This window comes from Carassius gibelio, chromosome A20, assembly GCF_023724105.1.
Source record: "Carassius gibelio isolate Cgi1373 ecotype wild population from Czech Republic chromosome A20, carGib1.2-hapl.c, whole genome shotgun sequence".
NCBI classification, from domain to species: domain Eukaryota; kingdom Metazoa; phylum Chordata; class Actinopteri; order Cypriniformes; family Cyprinidae; genus Carassius; species Carassius gibelio.
The window spans coordinates 14,465,529-14,492,357 of record NC_068390.1 but is presented as its reverse complement, the minus strand read 5'-3'; the positions used below and the strand labels follow the sequence as shown (position 1 = coordinate 14,492,357).

At 35.9% G+C, this 26,829-nt stretch overlaps 1 protein-coding gene across 1 annotated transcript; it reads left to right on the top strand.

The window, feature by feature from the left end:
• On the top strand, positions 1-21,344 carry LOC127938096 (platelet-derived growth factor receptor alpha). The gene is made up of 29 exons (XM_052534505.1): positions 1-299; positions 2,613-2,697; positions 2,904-3,164; positions 3,257-3,511; positions 3,949-4,076; positions 5,359-5,521; positions 5,654-5,840; positions 6,507-6,622; positions 6,747-7,037; positions 7,181-7,447; positions 7,951-8,081; positions 8,177-8,345; positions 8,482-8,671; positions 8,788-8,903; positions 9,944-10,070; positions 10,273-10,469; positions 11,070-11,164; positions 12,350-12,482; positions 12,862-12,966; positions 13,324-13,434; positions 13,633-13,786; positions 14,353-14,513; positions 15,362-15,477; positions 16,458-16,580; positions 16,729-16,840; positions 16,947-17,046; positions 17,144-17,249; positions 18,653-18,891; positions 19,346-21,344. Exons 2-29 carry the CDS (start codon positions 2,640-2,642, stop codon positions 19,488-19,490), a joined length of 4,356 nt encoding a protein of 1,451 aa, XP_052390465.1. The 5' UTR covers positions 1-299; positions 2,613-2,639; the 3' UTR covers positions 19,491-21,344.
• The last annotated feature ends 5,485 nt before the right edge of the window (positions 21,345-26,829 follow it).

Below are 26,829 nucleotides of genomic sequence, written 5' to 3'. Positions count from 1 at the left end.
TTTTGAAAATATTCTTGGGGCAGAGGGAGGAGGGGCCGTTTCCTGAGAGCTTTTTACATTGAGCCAGATGATTAGTTCTCTGGGAAGGATGGACTGTAAAATTGAATCAATTACAGGTTGCTGTTGCAGAGGCGCATTTGTGTGAGTGGCCGTGGAGCAGGACGGAGGAGCGCAGCACAAGGGAGAGGGTTTACTGCTTTAACCGAGGACCCTTGGGCTGATTAGAGTTTTTTAAAGAGCTTTACCATTCATTTTGGCTGTTTTTTAATCAAAGGGAGCAACCAAAAGGGATTAAAAAGGTATTGTATGTTTAAATTAGTTTAAATCGTTTCTTTTATTTTCTTTCATGCAGAGTTTCCCTCAGATGAAGGGAATGTTTGAGCATAATTGCACTTATTCAGCATTAGATTAATTAAAGCTGTTCTTTTATTTCTTTTTTAACAATTACGTTTTTTTTCTATTCGTTTTTTTTTTTTTTATTTCTGAGACGAGTAAAAAGAAAATTCACTTTAGCCATATATCAACTCGCTAAATAGTTTTACTTTGAAATGACACGGGGATTTTATTATTTTTTCATCAACGCTCACAATGGATTAGTCAATCATTCGTTTTCATCTCAGAAAAAAAAGAGACAGATTTTTCAACTTTGATTCTGGACACGTTTGCATCGAGCAGGATTATAGACTCTTTCCCCACAAGGAATCTCATTATCGTCCGTGAAGTCAAAGCCTGGTTGTGCTGGATCTCGGTTGGAGCCGCAGGCGCGCAGCTGGGGGTGTCTAAACCCGTGGAGAGGCGCAGCACTGGCATCTAATGGCAAACACATTTCGAACTAGATTTGGAGGCTTGTTTACCCATCAAAATTCAAACGGGATGCATATAACCATGCTGGAATACCTTTCGTTGGATTGGATTGCAGAATGGATATTTGTTTATTAGCGATGGAGGAGTTTAGAAAACTTCTTTGTCGCCTTCTGCGCTGAAGTCCGAGTCGATGATGAATCTGCATGAATGGGGAACTTCTCCCACATCTGGATTAACTTAATGCAATTTAGATACTATTTACCAAGGATCAAGAAGACCTGGTTACTTTGCCTTGACTAAAATAAGGCTTAAACTGGATGAAATTAAGGGATTGTTTTATATTTCTCTGCAGCGATTACATCTGTACTCGGTAACGTTACCTCAACAGACTATCTTTAGACCGCTTTCTTTTATTCCCATGGAAATCGCTTTTACGCGTGAAGTAACTGGGGTTTGGAGGGTACCCCTCGCTCAGCTGTTGCCCGAAAGTGTCAAGCGCAGCGGATCGGTTGTGTTTGGCAGCCAGTTGCGCATCTGTGTGTGGGCGCCTGGCGATGGGGGCGCGCGGAGAAAATTGCGGGCCGGGTTTTGCTCTCCAGTAACCGCTGGACAGATGAGCGGTACCAGAAGCGCACCCGTTAGCGGTTGCCATTCCGCAATTGATTCCCACGGCAATCCAGTGGATTCCCAAATTGCGGCACAGAAAGGGGTCGACTAATTACATTCTTACTCAACACCCCCGGAATTCACCAAGGATAATTAGCTTGAGAGGGCTGAGAAGAGCAAACGGCGGTGCTTCTGTCGTCTCTGGGCTGTAAAACGAGTTTGTTTTTTGTTTTGTTTTTCCTTCACTTTGAAGTAGATCTTGCGGTACCACGTATCTTTCAAAATAACGGGACATAATTTCATCAATTATATACCTTGATTTAATTTATTTTATTATTATTAATGTTATTAGTATTTTTGTTGTTATTATTATAAATTATTTAATTTAAAATGACTCAATTAAATAATTGGTGTGTCTTCAGGATAACTGGGTTTTAACAGAGCCGACCACTTCAGATTGTGTGGCTTTGACTGTCTGCTGAAGCGCTGATGAAACCCAGACAGACAGAGATAAAACACGCGAGCGCGGAATGTCTGATTAGAAATTTGGCAAAACAAGCGCTTAAACCAGTGACGGGACAAAGACAATGCAGCAAATTGTGCTGCAGGACTGAAATCTGTTTACGCACTGTAGCTAATCTCAACGTTCAGAAAAAGTTTGAATACCAATTTAAATTCAGATGACTAAATTTAGTTTTAAAATAAAGTAAGAAGTTAATCCCACTTAATTTCAGCACATAGATATATTAAGTAGCCTACGATAATGATATATGTGTCCATGTGAGCTGTTAGTATATGTTAGACCTATATTTCTCTGTATAAGTATGTTTTACGTCTAAGGTTATACGTAGGATTTAAAAAGTTACAGCTGTGCGAATGTAGTGAGAAAACACTATGTCTTCGGGAAAATGTGTACTGTGTCTCCACCTCGTGGTCAAACAAAACTGAACCGCGCTATCCAAGCTTTCCACCGACAAAGTTTAGCTACTGAGTGATTATTCAGTGGTCTCCCTAGGCTACCTGAGTTATCACTGAACAGAGGTTCATCATTTATATTTGGATTAACCACAAGAGATCAATACACAACAACCAATAACTCACAAAGACATTGGCTGTGTTTTACATGTTTGGATTTTTTTCTTTATGGATTTCTTTTTCTGTCTATTGTATAAAATGGGATTTCATCTTTTCACCCCTTTCAGCTGAGCACAATCCACAATCCTTGGACCATGGGGTTCCTGGAGACACATCTCGTTTTTGGGATCATCTTACTTGGGTTATTGTCAGGTATGGATGTTAAAAGTCTAGGAAAACATCAATGTGAAAAAGAAAAAAAACATATATTGTTGTTTGTTCTTCATTTTTTATACATTTTTACTAGTATTTATTTTGAGTAATGTTTTAAATATACATATTTATTTCACTAATATATACCACTGCTATTTAAAGGCATAAGCTATAATTAATCAAATACATTAAATCTTTCCCTGCAGATGTTTCAAAACCTTGGCCTGCTATTAAATCAAATAAAAATGAATTTATCCTGACACCTCATTCTGAGTTCACCATCACTTGCTCCGGAGAGAGGAGAGTGATATGGCTCGACCCGTTACCGTCCAACAGTGAAGTGCAGTCTGGAATTAATCACAGTACTTTGGTGATCACTGACACTGTGGCCTCAAACACAGGATACTACACCTGTGTGTATGAGGATCAACCTGAAAAAGACTCTGAGATCTATATTTTTGTTCTAGGTACATTATTGTTCAGAACAACTAAATATATATCTAAAATAATTAGTACGCTTTGCATTTGTAAAAATGGACTCCCGTCACTTTTTCCTCAGATCCTGAGGTTCCATTCGTGTCTGATCCTACTATTGAGACGGATGAGACTGTGGGCACAATTATCCCCTGCCGTGTTACAAACCCACATTCTCAAGTGATTCTCAGAAACATGCTGAGTGGGGATGAGGTTCCTGTGCTCTATAACCCCAAAATCGGCTTTTACGGTGTATTATCACCGGGTCACTATGTTTGTGAGATGACCGTGAATGGCAAAGCAGTGCACAGCATCGTTTATAATGTGACAGATGATAATGGTAAGTAATGCACCCTAAATAATTCAACATTTAGAGGTTTTTTTTCTTTATTTATTTTTTGACAAAAAAAAAGTGAAACGTTAGGTCATAGCTTTGACATTACATGAGTACCATGGGAGATGTCAAATTCTTGTTATCGAAGAGTAATGACATTTTGAGCTGGGGTGGGCTGCAGGTGTGAGATGCTGATGTATACTTGACTTCATTTTGAATCATCATACACTTCAAGTTACTCATGAGAAGAGCATTTATTGAGATTGATGTAAATTAAGGAAGAGAAAAAGAGTGATTAGGTGTTTCTGAATTTGAGTAAGAGCAAACTGGCCCTTGATTTCACATATGTTTTTATTATTATTTAAAGGACTGGTAAATAAAATGAATTTATTGTAGCATTGTACATGTTTTGAATGATTTGTATTGTACTGAACATTATAAAGAGAATAGCTTCAGCATACAGCTGAGAGCCAGTATGGAGGACGTGAAAGAGGGGGATGCTGTCAATCTTACCTGCGAGACCCCTCCTGGGGAGACTTTCTACCAGCAGTGGCTGCATCCCCCAAAACAGGCAAGACCCTCATCTCTTTTCTGTTTCTCTCTTTCCCTCTCTGTTTTGTACTTAACTAACATGAAAACTTAAGACTTCTGGTGTGATGCAGAAGCATATTCTGGGGCACTATTCTCTCGTTCTTTATTTAATGGTTGAAGGGAAATGCAAAAATGTACAAAAGTCAAGGTAGTAACCTCAAAAGTGACACAAAAAAATGTACTATGTACTTTGACCTATGACCCGCATGTCCTGTGAGTGTTCAAGACTGATGTGTGTTTCTCACCTCTGTGAGCCCTGTGGTTTTGTGCATACACAAGTGTGTGTGATTCACAATATCATAGAGGTCTGTGTGTATTAATAAGTTTAATGAAGGGTTTTTCAAAAATAAAGATGCCTGGCAGATAGTTTTAGTTAATAGTTTTGCGTGTTTGATGATTGATGTAAATTCCAAATCAAAAGATGTTTGTTAGTTGTTTGAAATTGTTGTGTTTATTTGATCATAACTGTAAGTTCCAAATCAAGAGATACTAGTAGTTACTACTAGTATAATAGTTTGAAAGTTAGTTAAGTAGTTAGTTGATATAATGGTAGTATTAGTTATGTGGACAACTAGGCAGATAGTTAGCTGATATAGTTGTTGTATGGTTGATGAACAATGTGAGCTTCAAATCAAAAGATGTTAGTAAGTCAGTTGTTTTGTTTTGAACTTTTTAATATGAATTCCAAATAAAAATATGCTAGTTAGTTAGTTTTGTTAGTTGTTTGGTTATTTTTAGTTGAAAATTTCGGTGTGTATTTTATTTAATATTAAATTTTTTTGATTGTGGGAATAAAACATTCTAGTTAATTAGTTAGTTATAGTTAGTGTGTTTGTTTGCTGGAATGATTTACTTATATTTCAGTAAATTTGAATGGATCATGTAGCTCACCATCAATTTAAATCAGTCTGTAAGAAGCATTATCTTTAAAAATAAGAGTCCTTGGTTTTTAAAAGTCCTTGTCTGGACCGGGTTATTTGTGATGAGTACAACCCTTTAAAAGACTCGTGTACAGCTGATTTATATCCAGCAGACTGCACTGAAATATGGACATAGACATGTGTTATAGACACTAAAGTACATATTTGCAAAGAAAAGAGGAGTTGATGAAATAGAATGTAAAATAGTTAAGACAAGTAAGAAAAAGAACAATTGCATTTGATTGCTGTCATGCTGTCATCATTCCACATGTGTATCCATAATAAACAAAATGTGTGTAATACTGCTCTGTATGTTTCTCTCCTCATTATTATGCTATCCAGGCCAGAGGGGCTGTTCCAATGAATATAACTTTCCCAGACAAGGTTCAGTACATCCTCATCATCCCAGAAGCCTCTGCTGCAGACACTGGACGATATGAGTGTGTTGTAACCGACCAATTAACTGGACAAACCGAGTCTCTCAGCCTGGGAATCACAGTCTACGGTGTGTACTTCTCTTTCTCACTTGGACTCACCTCTGCTTTTACCATTAAAACCAGTCAATGGAGATGGGCTGAACAGATGTGCATTAGACAATCAATCAGTGTTCTTTCTTTTTTTTTCTTCTGGCCTTTAGAGAGATCTTTTGTAGAAGTAATATCTAATGGAATTGGGCCAGTGGAGGTTGTATCGCTTCTGGAGGAAAAAGAGTTCACTATTTACATTGACGCTGACCCTGAGCCAAAGGTCAGTTGGTTTAAAGATGGCCTTCAGCTGGACGACAGCTACATCTCCACCAAGACCACTCATCTGACAGGCCTCAGGTAGAACTGAACTAAATTATTCATTAAAAAAAGACATAGAAACTTCATATTTTCACTCACTTTTCTTTCTGTTAAAAATAGTTGTTTAGTCTCATAATCTTAATAATTTAATTTAATCAAATTAAGTATATTAAATAAATAAGCTTTTTTTTTATATTTAACATTAACATAAATAGATAAATACTGTAAAATATATGTATTTTTACTTAAAAAAAAAATTTAACAACAAATGAATAATTATATAAAAACAAACTTATTTGAAAATTAACATTAACCTAAGTTCAAAGATATTTATTTAGGTTTTTATTCATTTTTAAATATTCATTCAACTTATAAAAAAAAAAAAAAAAAAAAATACATATATATATATATATATATATATATATATATATATATATATATATATATATATATATATATATATATATATATATATATATATATATATATATATATATATGTGGAACTTAACATTGACCCATAAATGCTGTAAAAAAATATTGTTGTATTGTGGTCATAAAGTAGAGCTATCTTGAACTAAGTATTGTTAGATAATGCTAGCTAATGCATTAACTGATTTGTAACAAACTCAACCTTATTATAAGTGTCACCAGTTTCATAGTACCACTAAAATGATTATAATCACTATGACTTTTTCTTACAAAGGTATGAGAATATTCTGCTTCTCCGCCACCCCATAGAGGAGGACAGTGGTGTCTATGAGATTGTTGCATCCACTGGTTCCAGAACTTCAAGCTTTTCATTCAAACTGCTTGTTGAAGGTATAATTAAATCAAACAGCAAAACAATTTATGAAGTGTCCAGTATATACAATTTATAAAGCTTCTGTATACACAGTATGAGTTGTGGATGAGAGATTTAAATACTTGTTCATGCCGTGATCAGCCATGTACCCAGAGCTGCCACAGTCCGTGCTGGCTCCAGTGATGTGGCCCCAGAGGGACAGCATGGAGGTGTCTCTCCACTCCACTTTCAGACTCACATGTCGAGGTGAGGCCGAGCTCTCCTGGCACAGCCCCTTTTATCTCCACGATCAGTTCAACACTGCAAAGAAAGGACTCTTCATCTCCACTGTGACTGTTGGGAATGCGACGGCCGCTCATACAGGAGAGTACATCTGCTACTATGGCTCCAGCAACAACACTGAGGAGACTTCCATCTACATTTATGTGCCAGGTACAGAAGGAACTCCTTTGTCTTTTTCACACGCTGGATTGACACAGTAACATTGTTTTAAAGAATAGTATACTATATAGTTAGTATGAAGCCCTTTGTACATAGCAAAGTAATATTGAATTTCTTTCCGACAAAACATGCAGATCCAGAAACCCCATTTGTGCCATCTATGGCCCCTTTTGAAAACCATGTGCTGACGAGTCATGATGAAATGGAGATTCCCTGCCGTGTGACCGACCCAAGCGCCAGCGTCTCTCTGATTCACATTGAGACCAATCAGGTTCTGTCCAGTGTCTATGACAGCAAGAGAGGATTCATTGGTCTCTTTGGTGCTGGGACGTATGTCTGCAGAGCCCTCATTAATGGACAGGAACATGACAGCTTACAGTACATCGTACACGGCTGGACAGGTGAGAATGAGTTTGATTGTGTGAATGGCAGGTGATATTGTTTAATGCAGAAATCATTGGGTTAATCACTTCTTTTGTTTTGTTTTACAATTAAATAAACATAAGCTTGATCTAAATATGCTTAAAACAAGATTGGTTTAGCTAAATTTTATGAAAAAAAAACATTTTATTTTTCTATTTTTAAGAAAAAAAACAACATCAAAATAATTTGCTATTGAGAAAGAAAATTAAACTTAATTCAATATAAACTTAATTCAAGAAATATATAAATTTGTACAAATTTAAATTTATCTTTTGTAATTATCATGTTTAATATATAAGAACAATTCTAAATGTGTGTGTGTGTGTTATACAGTATGTGTGTTATATATATATATATATATATATATATATAATATATATATAAATATAAAGGTTATGTTATGTAATAATATGACTATTATTTCTTCCCCTGCTATGCACAACCGACCAACTTAACCAACCTTCATTAAACTGTCTCTCAGGAGGGTCTGATTTGCGAGTCGAGTTGCGAGCAGAGAAGAAAGCTCTGCTGGTGGGTGAGACCATCACTGTTGACTGTGTGGCCAGAGGCAGTGAGATGCTGGAGGACCACTGGAAATACCCTGGGAAACTGGTGAGAGGGAAACAAATTGTGTGTAAATACAGTCATGTTAAACTAATTATATATTTTTTATTGATTGATATTCTCCCTCTGTCGTTCTCTCTAAGGCGGATCGAGGAGTAAAGACCGTAAAGGAGAATAAGCGAGATCTTGAGATCCATTATACTCTGACAGTGACTAATGCCTCACCGAAAGACAGCGGTGTCTACGCCTGCTCCATTACTGATATTATGAGCAATGAGAGCCAAACCAAACAGCTCACCATTACAGTCTATGGTACAGAGATCGCATACACTCGCACAGACACACAATATAAAATGATTTTCAAAGCGTATGTCAAATTCAAACATGATTAACAATTGACAGTGATTCATCTGCAGTCCTAACCTGCCTTTATGGCTTTCATGTGCAGATCGTGAGTTTGTGCACATCAATCCAGAAACTGGTCCAGTGGAGATTGCTATGCTGGACGAGGTGCGAGAGTTCAAAGTGGACATACAGTCTTTCCCCACCCCTAAAGTCATATGGTTAAAGGATGGCTTGGTCCTGGGAAATGTTGCGGCAGAGATCACCACCAACCTCCTAAAAATCGATGAGATAAGGTGACTAAAACAGCTCTATTTTAACATATTCACCATTTCTCAAATATCACGTTGCATTTTTTTGTGTTTAAAAAAATGTAAACATCCCTTTTAAATGTGTTGCGTTTTTTGTTCAGTTACGAGGGTGTGTTGACCCTGATCAGGGCTAAAGCAGAGGACAGTGGGAACTATACCATCAGGGTAGAAACAGGCAGCCAGACTACCAGCAACAGTTTCTACCTTCAGGTTAAAGGTGGGACCTTTTCTTTTTTTCTGTACCTGCAGGTTGTTTTTGTCAAACATTTGTTTACCTACATTTGCATGTGTTTGCTTTTGCCTCTGCTTCATGTTTGTTTATCTCATCGCACCTCTATATCTTTCTTAACCAGACTTTACATACATTTGTTTAAGTTTTTCTTGTTGTCAACTGGAGGACCTTTGTCCAGCAATGTGTAACTACATGTACTTACAGTATAAGCGCTGGTTTTCTGTCCTAACCAGAAGTGTAGAAAATACAGAAAATAATTACACTAAGTTAAGGCATACTGTTTCAAACTGGTACTTAAGTTTTTACATTTAATAGTACTTAACTATGAAAAAATAGATTTGACTGATAATATCAAAACTTGTTTGCAGGAAACAATCTTTTAAATTACAATTAAAGGCTCAAAAGTAAAGGCTATAGGATATATTAGATATGAAATTAAATGATCTGTCATAAAACCTGTTCATAAAGTATCAAACAAATCAATAATGTTTTGCATCATTAAAAAAAAAGTGTGCATATGAAGTCAGTTTTTGAAGTCAATTTGTGGTATATATATATATATATATATATATATATATATATATATATATATATATATAGTAAAGAAAACATTCATGAAAAATATACAAAATGTATTTATAATATTTTGGAAATATCTTTCTGATACATATAAAATAAACTACTGTTCAAAACGTTTGGGGTCAGTTAAATGTTTTTTTTGTGTATTTTTTGTTTTTTTAGATGAAAAAATTGCATTAAGGCTGCATTTGATACTTTGATCAAAATACAGTGAGCCACTGTGAAATATTATTCAAATGTAAAATTACTATTTTATAATCAAATTTATTTTAAAACGCCAGAAGTGTTTCTTATGATGATCTATGTATAACGTTGAAACATTATAAATGTCTTTACTGTCACTTTAGATCAGTGTAATGCATCCTTGAATACAAAAGAAAAAAAAAAATGGTAGGGGCCAGTGAAAAAGTTTGGCAAGATAGTAAAAGTCTGTTCTCTTTTTACAGTTCCCCCTGTGATTGTGGACCTGATGGATATCCACCATGGCTCTGCTGCAGGTCAGGAAGTGGTGTGTGCTGCTAGCGGCTCCCCCACCCCTGACGTGGACTGGTATATCTGCAAAAACATTAAACAGTAAGCAGTCTTCTTTCTTGATTTACTCTGCTACCCTACAGGTATTGTTTCTATATTACTGTCATCCTTTATTAAATCCTCATTTCCCACTCTTTCCTTCTATAAAAGAAGTACAAAGCAGATGACACGGTCTCATCCCTATGATTAAGGTCAAGTCACCTCAATGACATCATGCTGAGCTCGTTTTTCTTTCTTCTACCAGCTGTGCCAACGATTCCTCCCAGTGGATGCTACTTCCGATCAACTCTACGGACATCACTGTGGAACTGCAAATGGATGAGGACAACAACATTGAGAGTCATGTCATTTTCCACCATCTGGAGAGCACAATTGCGGTGCGCTGTCTGGCCAGGAATGACATGGGGGCTGTTTCACGAGAGGTTAAACTTGTGTCAAATGGTAAGAGGCCTGTTTTTGTCTGTTCACTGTTTGTTATGGGTAGACGATCTAAACAAAGTTACATGCAGATTTGAAACTAATTTGAATCACAGGTGTACAGTTTTTTTAGAGATGCATTGCCAGCAGCGGATCTGCACTGAGGTTAGGTTTTGTTTGTTGAGGTTTCAATCATTGTAAAGAAACATCTCTGTATTTATGTGTGATTATCTGTTATTCTTTAAATTGAACAAATGCTATTTTAGTACATCTGTTAGCCTCATTTTATAAGCCATGCCTGTCTTGTCAGGCTCCCCCTGTCTTTTTCCTGAGACAGATTCCTCAGGTGGACCATCCGTGGTCTTTAGAAACAAATCCATATGTGTTTACACTAGCTTCTGTTGGCAGGATTTTTGCTTCACTATGTTACAGTTTAAATAAATTGCTCACACTGGGCACCTTGATTAATACAGCATAGATACAGTTCAAAATATTGATACTATTATGATGACATTATTAGGTATGAAAGTTAAGATGTTGCGCATTAAGACAAGTTTGGTTTTGGCAATTTTTGGAGTTTAGTTTTGCATCATATCCTTCCATATCTCCTCCTCATTGCTTCAGGTCCACACTCGGAGCTCACTGTGGCTGCCGCTGTTCTGGTGCTGCTGGTCATTGTCATCATCTCACTCATTGTGCTGCTCATTATCTGGAAACAGGTACTCACTCATTCATTCCCTCATTCACTCATATACATTGACTCAGTTACTCTCAGTCACTCAATCATTTATGTTGAGTCATTAATTCATTCACTCATTTATTTAGCAATTTACTCATTCTCTCACTCACTTACTCATTTATTCACACTAAATCATTGACTCAATCATTCATTCACTCAGTCATTCCCATTTACTCATTCACTCACTCTATCAACCATTTGCTCAATTAGCCAATTACTCACTAACCTGCTCACCCAATTAAACGCTTGTTAATTTACCCATACTTATTAAAAGTTTGGGGTCAGTACGATTTCTTTCAAAGAACTGAATACTTTTATTCAGCAAGGACTCATTAAATTGATCCAAAGTGACAGTGAAGACATTTATACTGTGACAACATTTCTATTCCAAATAAATGGTATTTTCCACAAAGAATCCTGAATTTAAAAAAAAGAAAGAAAAGCAAAAAAAAACAACAACAACTATGAAGCAGCACAACTGTTTTCTACTTTGATGATAATAAGAAGTGTTTCTTGAGCACCAAATGGATTGGATTCTGAAGGATCATGTGACACTGAAGACCGGAACAATGGCTGCTGAAGGCTGCTTGCCATCATAGAAATAAAATACATTTTGAAATATATTAAAAAAGAAATGTTTATTTTTAGATTGCAATATTTCACAATATTACTGTTTTTACAGTATTTTTGATCAAATAAATACAGCCTTGGTGAGCATAAGAAACTTATTTTAAAAACTTTACAAGTCTTACCAAACTTATGAATAATGTCAGATTTACACATTAACTTATTCACCCTTTCACTCATTCATTCACTCATTTACTCACCAATTTATTCACTCACTCATTCACTCACCTACTCTCTTACCTATTGAAGTATTCATTCACTCACTCACACATTTACAAATCCCCAAATTCACTCTCTCGCATTCAGTCTTTTTGACAATCATACACATTTGAGGCATTATTAGACATAATGCCCCATCACATTCATGTTAGCTCCTGTGAGGGCTGAAGTGAGATTATTTGAACACCTGTCACCTGCTTGTGTGTGCGTGACGCTTCTCCCCTCTCAAAGTGTGGATCAGCCTGACCTTCCTCCCGTATCTGAAAGCTCTGTTACTGACCACATGAGAATTACTCTCTCCTTGTGCATGTCTTTACAGAAACCACGTTATGAGATCAGATGGCGTGTGATCGAATCGGTCAGTCCGGACGGACATGAGTACATCTATGTCGATCCCATGCAGCTTCCATATGACTCCCGCTGGGAGTTCCCTCGGGATTCACTTGTACTGGGTGAGTCACTGTTGTAGTGAATCAGTCGACCATGATACTGTCCTGTGGATTCGGTGTGGTTCAACCATCTTTAAGTGACACTTTGCTGTGGTCATGTACTTGATAGGATTTTGTTCATCCTAATATGAGATAATCATAATCTACTAAGCAGATCCTATTTAGGAGCTTTGAATGGTGACTGTACAGACTGATTGAAGTTTTTGACTCAAACATCAAAAATGTTATTTTTTCTAATAGAAAAACACTGGGGTGATACTGAAAGTTACAGAAAGCAATATGAGTTTGCATGTTTTTTTTTAGATTAGATCATGTTTCAGTGGCATCCTCTGGCTATGCAAATGAGTTCAAGTTTGTGTCTATGTTTGTGTGTGTGTTGCAGGTCGTGTCCTGGGCTCAGGAGCATTTGGGAAAGTGGTGGAAGGCACTGCGTACAGACTCAGTCGTTCTCAACCTGTGATGAAAGTGGCTGTGAAAATGCTTAAACGTGAGCTAACTGAAGTCTAACTAGTAGTTGCATATACAAAATGCATACAATTTGTTTACTAACAAGATAATAATCACAGAAACATCTCATCAATACATGTTTATGATGATTAAGGACATTAAAACACATATTTGTTGAATGGTTTATGTGTTAGAATACGTCCATGGAACCTGTACATTTTCTTTAAATGATTCAAATGTTTTTCATACTAAGAACTGGTTCAAGAACTGTTCAGTGAAAGGTTTTTTGAGGAACCCAAAATCTCTGTGAAAAGGAACCCTATTGTTGCAAAAATCCCCTTTTGGAAGCTTTATTTTGAAGAGTGTATTTAACTGGTTAATATAATCGCTTCCTCAGCAACAGCACGCTCCAGTGAGAAGCAGGCTCTGATGTCAGAGCTGAAAATTATGACCCACCTGGGCCCTCACCTAAACATCGTCAACCTTCTGGGAGCGTGCACCAAATCAGGTGAACATGCACAAACACACAGATTACAAACACTAACACTTGGTCTCTAGGGTGGTGTCTTCTTGGTGCATGGGTGTTTGTAGTATAGCATTTTTACAGGCAGAGTTAAGTGTAATGTAGAACTTTAACCTTCTGTTTTTAGCCTTTTTATCAGTTTTTATTAACACTGTTCTCGCTCTTTCTCTTTCTGTCTCTCAGGACCAATCTACATTATCACAGAGTATTGCTTCTATGGAGACCTGGTGAATTATCTGCATAAGAACAGAGATGGGTTTCTCAGCCGCCACACAGAAAAGGGCAAGAAAGGTCTAGACATCTTTGGCATCAACCCAGCCGATGAGAACAGCAGGAGGTCAGCCAACACCCACACAAAAGATCTGAATTCATTCAAATGGGTGAATCATTAAAATTATTTGTAAAAATGCAATTTCAGGTCAAAACACGATGCTATGGAATTTTGATCTTGCTCTTTAATCTGATTGAAGACAGGTATTGTGAGGATTTCAGTCTAATTAGGTATGAGAAGTCCTTTATAAGAGGAGAGAAACAATAAACAAGAATCAATTAATTAGAACTATTATTAATAGCTTTTGTTTTAGTTAACAATAACAACACTGCTCTGAGGGGGATATATGCCGTGCTGCCTTAGATTTTGCCCCAAATTATGTATCTTAGGAAGCAGCATAGTAAAGTTGTTATAAAACAAAGCGAAAGTAATAGTTTTAACACTTTTAAGAAAATACTTAGGAGGTTGCTGACCATGTGTTGTAAGCCACAGTGAGAAGACCAGTGATCTACACATCAGATATTTCTGATGACCTACTATAAAATGATCTAATCCTTCATTAGAATTTCATTTGGCTGGAGTAACCTTACACAGCATGATGTTCTCCCCTGACTTTTTATGTGTGTGTGCAGCTACGTCATCCTGTCTTTTGAGGGGAAAGGTGATTATATGGACATGAAGCAAGCAGACACCATGCAATACGTCCCCATGCTGGAAATGAGTGAGACCTCAAAATACTCCCCCCTCCAGAGATCAGACTACGACCATCCGCCATCTCAGAGTCAAATCAACGGTGAGAGAACTCGCGTAAATATACAATTACCCAAAAATGAAAATTCAGTCATCATTTACTCATCATCATGTCATTGCAAACCAGCACGGCTTTCATTGTTCTGTGGAACACAAAAGCTGATATTTCGAAAGAATGTGCAGTGAAGCACTGCAGCTTTCAAGCTTTTAAATGAATGCAAATGTACCATAAAAGTATAATTAAGACTTGTGTGCCGTAAGACTTCTGAAACCATCCGACAGCTTTGCACGAGGGACAGACTGTACAGGAATAGTCCGATCAAGTGATTCACTGAAAAGGTCTGATTCTAAAGAAATCATTCATTCTCAAATCATGAACTTTTGTCAAGCAGAGCTGAAGCATTTTGTCAAGGTTTGACATTCGAAACCTCCAGTTTATTGTTATTGCACTGAAAAGAGCATGAAAAACAAAAATATCCTCATGGCTAATGGAAAAAGAAAGCCAAATGGGTTTGGAATGAAATGAAGGTGAAGAAATTATGACAGAATTTGTTATTTTTGGGTGAACTATATATTTTTTCCATTCGGCTTTGCTGGCTTTTCGGTCTGTCCCTCACTTACTGCACATACTCAGGTTGGTTTGGCATGCTGTGGTCTGGTTTGGCTTGGCTGGTGGGTAAAGGACACACACCGATGTTTAGCTAGCGATAGCAGAGGTCCACCCATGTCACTGTAGTCTATGCACCCTACAATTACAGAGGGTAATTGTAGCACAGACGTCTTAATGCATACATCTGCCTGCCATTCCTCAGACTTTACACACACACACACACTCAAAAGGTCATTTTCAGCATGCAGTGCTGATTCAGAATGTATCTGTGTAAACAACAGAGAGTGAAGTTGAGAACCTTCTCTCAGATGACACCAATGAAGGCCTTACAACAGTGGACCTCCTCAGTTTCACCTATCAAGTAGCTCGAGGGATGGAGTTCTTGGCCTCTAAGAATGTAAGTTAAATCCTGTTTGTATGGGATAACTGCCTCAGTCACTTTTGTCTATAACATTTGCTCCAAAACACTTTTGATCTCATTTGAAAGTTTAAGTGGAGGAGTTGATCTGATAGCAGGTTACTATATTTGAGAAAATGTTTGACTGTATGTGCTATGGCTGTATGGTTAACATTCATAGGATTGATGGTTTGCAGAACTTTCTTGGTTAAATAAGATCTCTCAGGACAGAAGCCAAGCTAAGGCTCTCACCTCAGTTGTGGTATTAAGAGAGGAAGACAGTGCTGGTTATTCACTCCCCCCACTGACAATGGATTATGGAATATTTCAGCTTTTGAATGGGGCTATAAGGTTACATGACAAAAAAAAAAAAAAAACTTGAAGACTGGACATATAGTCTAATCTAAAGACTGGGTTAGACTATATGGGGTGGAGAGAAATAGAAAAGATAAATACTGTATTTTTCGGACTATAAGTCGCACCTGAGTATAAGTTGCATCAGTCCAAAAATATGTCATGATGAGGAAAAAAACATATGTAAAACGCACAAGACTATAAGTCGCACTCATTTAGAACCAAGGACCAAGAGAAAACATTACTGTCTCCAGCCACGAGAGGGCGCTCTATGCTGCTCACTGTAGGCTACAGGAGCTCTGAGCATCATTTCTGGCAGTATAGAGCGCCCTCTCGTGGATGTAGACGGTAATGTTTTTCTCTTGGTTCATTTCTCTAGGTTCATGTCAAATTAATTTTGATAAATAAGTCGCACCTCACTATAAGTCGCAGGACCATCCAAACTATGAAAAAAAGTGCGACTTATAGTCCGGAAAATGCAGTAAATATGTTCATATAGCTAGAGATATCTCAAATAAATAATCTTTCTATATAATACGTCCCACTAAATAAGGAATAGACTGTCTCTGTAACACACGCTCACTCGTTTAGTTCTCTCTGTCACTTTTTTTCTCTGTTTCTCACAGTGTGTACACAGAGACTTGGCTGCACGTAATGTCCTGCTGTCTCAAGGCAAGATTGTGAAGATCTGTGACTTTGGACTGGCCAGAGACATCATGCACGATAACAACTACGTCTCCAAAGGAAGTGTGAGTTGTTGTCTTAGTCTTAATGTGCTGTTCTTGATCGTTCATCTTAGATAATGGTTTTTCAGTGTTTTTACATGACCTTCTTTGGAAAAAAGAACTGGAACAATCGTCTTTTAATACTTGTAGTCTTTTTCTCTCACACACATAGACTTTCCTTCCAGTAAAATGGATGGCCCCAGAGAGTATTTTTGATAACTTGTACACTACACTCAGTGACGTCTGGTCTTATGGGATCTTAATATGGGAGATCTTCTCACTTGGTATGATTTTTTTTAGCATTTATTTCTAAACTTTACAAATGTGTTTTATTTATTCCATATTTAGTTTTTTTTTTTATTTTTATCCTAATGCAATGTGTCTCTGTAGGAGGGACTCCTTATCCAGGTATGGTTGTGGATTCCAGCTTCTACAACAAGATCAAGAGTGGATACCGAATGGCAAAACCCGAGCATGCTTCCAGCGATGTGTACGTTCCAGTATAAAGTTTGCGTGACTGTTTTGCTGTGCTAGGCTTCAGTTGGAGCAGGTGTCTAAACAATGTGTTGTTGTTTGTCTATGTGCAGCTATGAGCTTATGATGAAGTGTTGGAACAGTGAACCAGAGAAGAGACCATCTTTCCACAACCTGAGTGATATGGTGGCCTCTCTGCTGCCCTCGGGATATAAGAGAGTAAGCATGCAACATAAACACAAGTTCAAGTTTCTCTGTTTTTTTTTTCTCTCTCTCTCTGTTTATCACTCTCAAATGCAGGTTTCTTTAGGATAAAATTATTTTTCAGGAGAAAAGTATTAAAACTATTTAAATTTCTCTTAATAAAATGTTTGTGCTATAATTATAATATAAGTAAATAAATTGTAATTATAAATTAATTTAAAAGTTTTTTTATATATTTTTATTTTATATACAAATATTATCTTAAAAAAAACAATGGTTTAAAAAAAGAAAAAAAAGAAAAAAAAAACTATAAATGTTGACTACATTTTGGACAAAAAAATCTTATGTAGTAATTCATTTCTTGCAGGATATACAGGATCTGTCTGATATTTAAAAAATAAACAAATAAATAAAAAAATTTAAAACATAGCTTTATTATGTGAAATATAGGGGCCAATACATTTTAAATATAAAACTATACTAAAATCTAATTTAAACTTAGAGTAGTCATTTTCAGAAATGAACAAAATGAAATAAATGCTACTTATACTCAATTAAAACTATTTGAAACTAAACTGAAACTGAAAACTATAATAATAAAATTTAAAATAAAATATCCCGCCATGCCCCAATAAATGGCCCAGATTAAAGTATGGTGGAAATGGTTTCCCACTTCCTGTAGTTTTAATGCAGTGTGACAATCTGGGCTCTGAGGCCTCGGCTACGTGCATGTCATCATTGCCAACACTGCCAGACCGCTAACAGAGATTAGCACAGCAGTACTCCAGCTGGCTAACCCCCCAACAAAGCAAAACCCAGCAGTGCTAATGACCAGAAGCATACAGTTAGCATCCGCCAGCTAGCCATAATTGCGCTATTAAACAGACACCACATATACTACTTCAAAACTCTGCTTCCCAGAGTCACATGGCCCAGGGAATAACTAGCTCCTGTTATAGCACCTTGGGCAGGGGTGTGGTGGGAATTCTTAAATGGGCCAGTAAGACCTCAAGTAACCACAGAACGTTTGCAGAAATGGGGCAGAACTTTGGCATTGATTAGTGTTCACGGTGTTGTTGTGCTATTTACAACTACCAGAAATGATTAAATTTCACCCTCATTTCATTCAGTATAATGTATTATAACAGTGAATTGCATGCTTAATTTGTGATTATCATTTACAACTACAATCTGTGTTACCTAAAGCCTATTCAAAATCTATTTTTGGTTTGTTATTTTGTGAGTGCACGTGCTGTAATACTCAGTTTAACTTTTAAATATATATATATATATATATATATATATATATATATAAATTTATTAAATATCAAATTACTAATTTAAATGATCTAGTGCATACTTTAATATTATTTATTTTTACCTTTTTATATTGTATTTATATTTCTCTTGGTGTGCAGTGCTACGAGCGTGTGAATCATGACTTCCTGAAGAGCGATCACCCGGCTGTGACTCGGGTGCAGTGCACTGACAATGATGAGGCGTACATGGGTGTGCTCTACAAGAACCAGGGCAAACTAAAGAACCGCGAGAGCGGCTTTGATGAGCAGAGACTCAGCTCTGACAGCGGTTACATCATTCCTCTGCCGGACCTCGACCCACTGTCAAATGAAGACTACAGCAAAAGGAACCGCCACAGGTAGCCCACCAGTTTACATCACATTCTCCTTCTAATATAGGAAGACAATTCATAAGGATTTTGGACATATACACTATCCATAAAAGTCTAGAGTCAATACGTTTTTTTCCTTAAGGAAATAATTACTTTTATTCAGCTAGGTGACAGCTAGGTGCTTTCCACAAAAAAAAAAACAAAAAAAAAATTAAGTTCCCAACATTGGGAATAATAAGAAAATATTAGGATCATGTGATACTGAAGACTGCTAAAACTTTAGCTTTACCATCACATGAATACATTGCATTTGAAAATGTATTCTCAAACAAAATGTATTCAGAAAAAAAATATATATATTTATATATTAGTGTCTGCTCTTTTTGTTAAAATTTGCATTTTTATCATTCATTTGCATTTTCAACAAAGTCTTGCCCATGAGTCTTTCAATTGTTGAATTGTCTTCTCTTTTTCTCTGTAGGTCTCAGACGTCGGAGGAAAGCGCAATAGAGACAGGTTCTAGCAGCTCCATGACGAAGCGTGAGGGAGAGACCCTGGAGGACATCACCTTGCTGGATGAGATGTACTTGGACTCAGGAGAATTGGTGGAGTATAGTTTCCTGTGAGCGAAAGATGCAAAGATCGAGAGAGAGAGAAAGACAAACATTCCTCTGATTCATTCCAAGTTCATAGATCTCTCTCTCTCTCTCTCTCTCGCATCCTTTTGCCATATTTTCCTCACTTCACTTTCCTGGAGCCTTCAGAAAAAAACAAAAACAAAAAAACATTGATGCATGAATGTCATTGATATTTTTTGGATTAGACGTCGCCCTCTACCGGTCTGGAGGAATGAGCAGTGCACCAAAGGACTCCAAGAGAGCTCTTAATGAGCCTCGGTGAGTGTTTAAGTGACTCTAATGGAGCTAAGACCAATGAGGAGGCGAAGTGGAGAACATATCTGTTTTTTATATCATTTCTGTATGTTTGTATTGTGTTTGTGTATTGTTTGAGTTGACTGTATGAACTTTATTTTTGACGGGGCATTCCAAACAGCAATATAAGCATGCCATTTATAATCATATCAATGGCTTGAGTGGTTTCACAACTGCTACATTTCAAATGAATCCATCTGAGCTACAAAAAACCACTACAGACATTTTAAAACCAGCACAATTGAGTCAAAATGGCCTCTATTTTGGATCAGGCCTTCTTTTCCCCCTCACTCCAACAATTTTACAGGATCTAGTCCACCAACTAAACAGCACATAGGTTTAATGTAACTGTTCATATATCGTCAATGTCTCCAGTGTGGCAGGTTGAATTTTATTTTTGTACTGGATAGTTTTTGAATTGATAGTATGGATATATTATTTGTGAATACTGGGTTGCGTAGGGAGAAATTATGTAGTCCTAAATGAAAATGAAAAATGGCAACTGTGTTTTGACCTGTGAGTCACGTGTATTTTTGTGACTTCGACCTTTATAAAATGATGATATGACAATATTTAAAACATTTTTTTTATGTCTGGCCAAAGTTTTTACCGAACTTTCTGATTTTATATCTATTTGTATAAGTCTGAGCAATTACTGATTTTCAAAGCTATGCTTTTGTAAAAGAGGATTCAAATGAAATGGCTTATTTCATGAAGTTTCACACATCATAGTTTTTGAAGAATGTACTCCAGTGTAGTAATGAAGAAAGACTTTGCTATTCAGTGGAATTAGTTGTTCATGTTTGAAAGTAGGTACCTTTTTCTGTTTCCTCAGTTTCTGCTTCCTGTTTGTTGGATTTTATATGTGAGCATTAAACCAAATAAGATAATGGAGATAATCATGCCCTGTCATATGTGGTAGTTTGCTGCTTGTGAAGATTTATGTGACCTCCCTAAAACAAAGCAATTGAAAACCACGGTGTAGATTTACACATAGCCAGTTCCTGTAGTCTCAAAGCATCTTAGTGACACATCGTTTAGATTTTTCTTTTTTTTTACTTTGATGTTATACATCACTGTTCATTGTAAATGTGTATCATTGTATATCAGGACTTCAGCATATCACTGCCTGCACCCCATCTTCACCCTCTACTGTGGTCTGTTTCACGGGCATGTCGAGAAGAGATATATATTAAAACTGTTGCACTTTTTTTTTAAACTGTTCTTTTAAAAAAAAAATATTTTAGTATTTCTTTATTCTGCTTTTCTTGTGTGTGTGTGTGTGTGTGTGTGTGTGTGTGTGTGTGTGTTTGCAGACTTTCGAAATGTGTCTGTGCTTGAAAAGAAGGGTAAAGAATTTCTAAAGAGAATGTTCTTGTTGTGCAGGAAGAGGGGAAATGGAGGAGAGTTATGAAGCATATTCTATGGTACAATATGTGTAATTCTAGGTAGTTATTCCCTTAAACAGATGTTATTCATTTGACATAATATGCATAATGTCCATGTACATTGAAAAGATTTATATTTCAATAAATGAGATTTAATTGACTATGTAGTTTGGTTTGTGTTTGTTTGTTTGTTTATTGGGGTACAAGTTTCTTTCATACATCAGTCCCCAGTCCCAATTTATGTAAATAAGTTGTCACAGAATAAGAATATGTGAATAACTAAATTTTGACAAAAATGGCAGCTAGAACCTTATAATTCAAAGGTTACGATTTATTTCACAGAAATTGACCATCAATAAAATAAATCCACTGTATATTCACTGTAGTAAAAATTGTGGCAGCTAATCCCAATCTCGCCTACATATGATGCAAATTATGTAAGCAGTATAAGTTAAATATCATCAAATTTCAAGCGTCCTATTAAAGCATGATGTAGTGAGACCATGTGACCACTAGAGTGCGCAGTGACATCACTGGTTTAGTGAGACTGTGTTTGCGTGCGTGTGCGTGTGCGTGTGAGCGCGCACTTTTTTTCTGTCTTTTGCCTGGTTTGTTTAAATATTGTTGCAGCTGGAATTCTAGTGGCGCCGCCTTCGTAAAGTTAAACATTGAGTGAGTTTCTGGTTTTACAACAACAGGATATGCAAATGTGTGGATTAGGATAGAGCAGGAGAGAGGGTGTATGATAGATGCGATATGGGTACTGGGAAACGGTGTTTATTTAAAGGTTCTGGTTTTGAAATAGTCATCCCTAGGCCTACTTGGAGAAAAAAACATTTGAAGTATATTTCTTTATTTATAAATTGCACCGGAGGTAGGGATGTGCAAACGAGATGCAGAGGACCTGAGACAATTTATGTTTTTATTATGTAAAGAATTTGTTTTTTATTTTTAAAACTGATTTTATTTAAGGTGTATAGCCTGTGTGGAGAATTATGGAAGTCTATCAAGGCCTAGTGGAAAGTGTCCAGTGGCTGCACTTGTGTAAAGGTCATCGTGAAGGGCCCTTTGCAGCAAGCTCTTGCACACATTTTAGATAGGAATGTTATAAGTGATGCTTATGATACTGGTTTTTAAAGTGTTCAAAAACCACATTTTGATTTCATCCTTAATTGCTTTTTTGCATTGTTACTTGGTTCATCACTGAAAAGGATGCTACAACCATACGGTCATAATATTTTCATCAACCTAGCTTGTGTAATATAAGGCGAGGTGCATAATAGAAGCTTAATTTTCATTATCATGCTGCATTGCTTTTTTTGCATTAGTGTTATGTTACTATTGAACCATTGTTACAAACACATTTGGACAGAGTGGAAAACTTAAAGGAATACTTAAGGCCAAAAATTAAAACTACTGAAAATGTACTCACCCTCAGGCCATAAAAGATGTAGAGTAAAGTTTGTTTCTTCATCAGAAAAGATTTGGAAAAATTCAGCATTGCAAAACTTGCTCACAAATGGTTTCTCTGCAGTGAATGGGTGCCGTCAGCAGAGAGACTGCTTCCTCCAGTGATAAAGTCCATCACCTGTTGTCCTCCCACATCAAAATCCAACCAGCATATTTGTTTACAGTTTTATACAATCGCTATGACAGTTTTTTCAATACCTTTAACAAGTTTCCTAAACTCTTAACACGGTTAGCACAACATCCGTCTTTGTAAGACAATACAGTTAACACATCGTTGCTTTGATACAAAATTCATACAGTTAACATCAATTTAAAATGCTTGAACTTCTTTTACACTAAAGCTCAGCCAAGACCAAAACAATGCAATTTTACAGTCAAATTTACAAATTATAACATGTTGTAAGATTACCTTAAAACTAACTTACAAACGTAGAAGTTTGAGCAGATTAGATCACATTTATTTATTTACTTTTTATTCTACCGTATTTTCACATAATGACATAAAGAATAAATAAATGACAACTTTATTGCATTTTTTTCTTGCATTTTTGTTTTCTTTCCTTTTCTAATGTCCTGTTGCAAATAAAGTCTTTACTGCAGCAATTCTGTGTCTGTATTTTATTTTATTTTTTTTACATAAACTGTACATTTTATAAAACTACTCATGAGATGGTCATTCATTTTTTGTATTGAATTTTTGCAGCAAAAGAAACAAAATACATGCATTTACTAAACCCAGCAGAACAAAAACGTAGAGAGGCTTCAAAAGAAACTACAGTGCAAAACACAATCTATGATCAATACAATATACTGTCTATTGTATAAGGGCAGACCTGACACATAAAATAATGCAGTGTCTTTAATTTCTGCTGATGATAGTGTTTTTTTTTTTTTTTTTTTATGATTGACTAAATGTTCCTGTTGGAAGAGAACATGTGTTAGTGTTTTGAATAATTATTTGATTTTGAAACATGTTTGCAGTGTTTTGTTAGGCATAGTGTATTGTGTTAGTTTATTATTGTATTTTGAGCATTAGTTTTGGGGTTTAGTTTACAATGGGTGATTTTGAGCATGAAATTAACCATTTGTGTTTTTGGTGCGTTAAGAGTTTAGGAAAACTTGTTAAATGTATTGAAAAAAAACTGTAATATGGTGTAATATGAAAAGAAGATTCTGTTTTTGCCTTCCAGGGAATGGGAGGTCCTTCCAGCAAACCTGTGCGTGTGTGCGTATGTACATATGCAAACTGCAAAGCTGCATAGTATCACTTGACAGTTCTATGCAAAATAGAAGCCGGTGAAAGATCATGTAAACAGAGTGGAAGAAGTGTGTGTGAGAGAGAGAGAGAGAGTATTGGAATCAACAAGAAAGAGATGGGAGATGTGTTTTCAAATAGTGTTTTTCTATGGAAGCCCATCCACAACTTTGGTAAATCATAATTATGTAAAAGTAAAAAACATTATGACATGATAATTATGAGATATAAAGTCATAATTATAACAAAAGTTGAAATTATTACACAAAAAGCTAAAAAAAAATGACAAAAACAATTATGACATGAATTGATGAAATGAATGTGATAAAATGTCAACATGAGATACTAAATCATAGTAATCATAAATAAAGTTGAAATTTTTTATGCTAAATCATAATTATGAAATAAAAAGTAGAATCTCATCATTTCAACATTTTATCTCATAATTTGACTTCGTTTTCCTTATGTGGCGGAAAATAACTTAAATATAGTCCTTTTCATATATACCATATTAAATACTGTATATCTTGTTTTCTTTAGATCTAGAAACTAAAGACTTACTTTAGACTACTGTACTTTACATTCTCAAACTGCTATATTTCTAAACTTACCCAAAATTTATCAACAAATATCACAGCTACACCCAAAAATAATCATATTAGACACACCTATGTGTCTCTCATTAAAACGGGGATGAAGTTCAACTATAGTAATCTTTTACTAATTTTTTACAATATCTTCTTGATGACCGTTATACTTCCACCTTGTTGTTCCATCGTTCGACTGTCATCCTGCCTTCCTGGCCCAAATCTGCCTAAGGATGACATCATCACTGAAAATAAAGCAGAAGCAAGTTCACTTAGCATTTTGCTACTTGTATAGTGGGTGAACAAGTAAGTTCAACAGGTCTTGTAAACATGACTTTACCATATGTGTTTACCCAGCAGTACTTGTGGGGATTGAGCTCAGCAGTCATTTATTAATGAGACATTTGCATGTTCAGTCATGCTAAGATTAAAACCTACAAAAGAAAACAATCTCAGCAAAAACATTTGGACCTATCGATTCAAATACTGTGGGGCAATGTCTGGTGCTTTCTCGCAAGTGTAACACATATGAAAGAGCACACAATTTAACTCAATCCGTGGAGAGCAATGAAGTGAAATAAGATATTGGTTTGTTGTGCTTTATGTGAAAGCTGTGGGGTAGAATTGAATTTATGATGTATTTGGCTGCAGATGCATGAGAAGGATAATCGCATTAGTAATCTCTCAGTCTTTCAGGTGTAACTGAATCCTTACTTTAATAGTGCTGCTCTCTCCTCACCTCTCATCACTTAGCTCGGTCAAGAGAATATTGCTCAGTGAGGGTTCAGATGGGCTTTTGTGCAGTGTTATTCGTCTTTGGACCCTGCAACCTCCCAGGAGCCTGTCTCTCATTACCAGCCCGTCTCCATGGCTCGGTGCTCAGATCGCTCTTGTTTTTTTGAACAGGGTATCACATCTAGATTAAAACGCCATTTCTGTAAGTGATACCTTGATTGATTTATCACTCAGACAATAACAGCCGCAACAAAATACAAATTGACCAAAGGTACACAGTAAAACAGCTCTTTCCTCAGCTCTGTCTTATCTGAAGCTTAAGAAAATAAGAATTTAAATATGGTAACTTTTAATACCATAGTTGGATACAATTCCCTCAACAACAACAAAAAAAAAGAAAAGTAAAAAGGAATTAATTGTGTTAGTGTTGCTAATTGTTAGTGTTGTTCCTTCTGTAAAAATATTTTGACTGAACCTATGATACATTTTTACATTTGCACTCACAAATTACAGTGTCATTAGTAATTCGCACAATGTAAGAAATAAATAAACAACTGACCTAATCATTTGTCACATCAATTTAAGATTATTTAGCATTTAGTAATGCATGGAGCTACACCTCTCTTTTTCAAAGGCCACTAAATGATATAGGCATTATATGCTTTTTTAAACTAAAAGTAAACATTTGTGTTGATAGATAAATATCCAGAAATTGCAATAAAATGCACATATACCTCACGCATTTCAGATGGTGATGATCAACAAATGGTAATTCAGTAAAAAAATATGAATTCTGATCTATATGACAGCAATCTGACATTGACAACAGCATAAATTATTATTAAATTAAATTAAAATTAATAAAAAATAAATTAAGCCAGTAAAATGTAAAACGATCCTTTTTTTAAATAATAATTACCACAAAATGTTTTCAAGTTGCAATTCTGGGAACTTGCATAATATTGTCCAACATAAAATTGTTTGTTCAGATGACTAAGTATGGAAAGTAGAGAGAACATTTGGACATGTGAGAATCCAAGTTAGGTAAACAAAACAGCGTTGCTTACAACATGTTTAGAGTATTTTTATCCATTTCAAACAAAATAATAAACTGACTCCTACTAATATATATATATATGTTCAATCTACTTTTTTACATTTGTTAGGAGAGCTTTTTAAAAGGTAAATTTTTTACAGTGCATATATTTGATCATATTTTCCAGTAAGAATACATTATTATATTTGTACAGTACTCTATAATTGGACATACGTGCCAGCAAAAGGCTTAAATGAGGCATTATTTGTCAGTCAAAATGTTGTTTTAACTATATTGATGACTTGCTTTCACAGCATTTCTTACGGATACTTGATACTATTAATCCATAATTGCTCAGTAAACATTATTAACCCTTTTTTTCTAAACTAATCCGGTCACAATACAACATGTTGACAGGTAAGAAATGTTTGGCCAGTTTTCAGCAGGTTGTCACCTGGTGTATAGCTTTAGACATCCTGGTTACAGTGTTTTTTATTTGCTAACAAGTGTTTACCTATACTTAAAGTACTTTTTCTAAACTCTTAACACAGCAACACGCTTA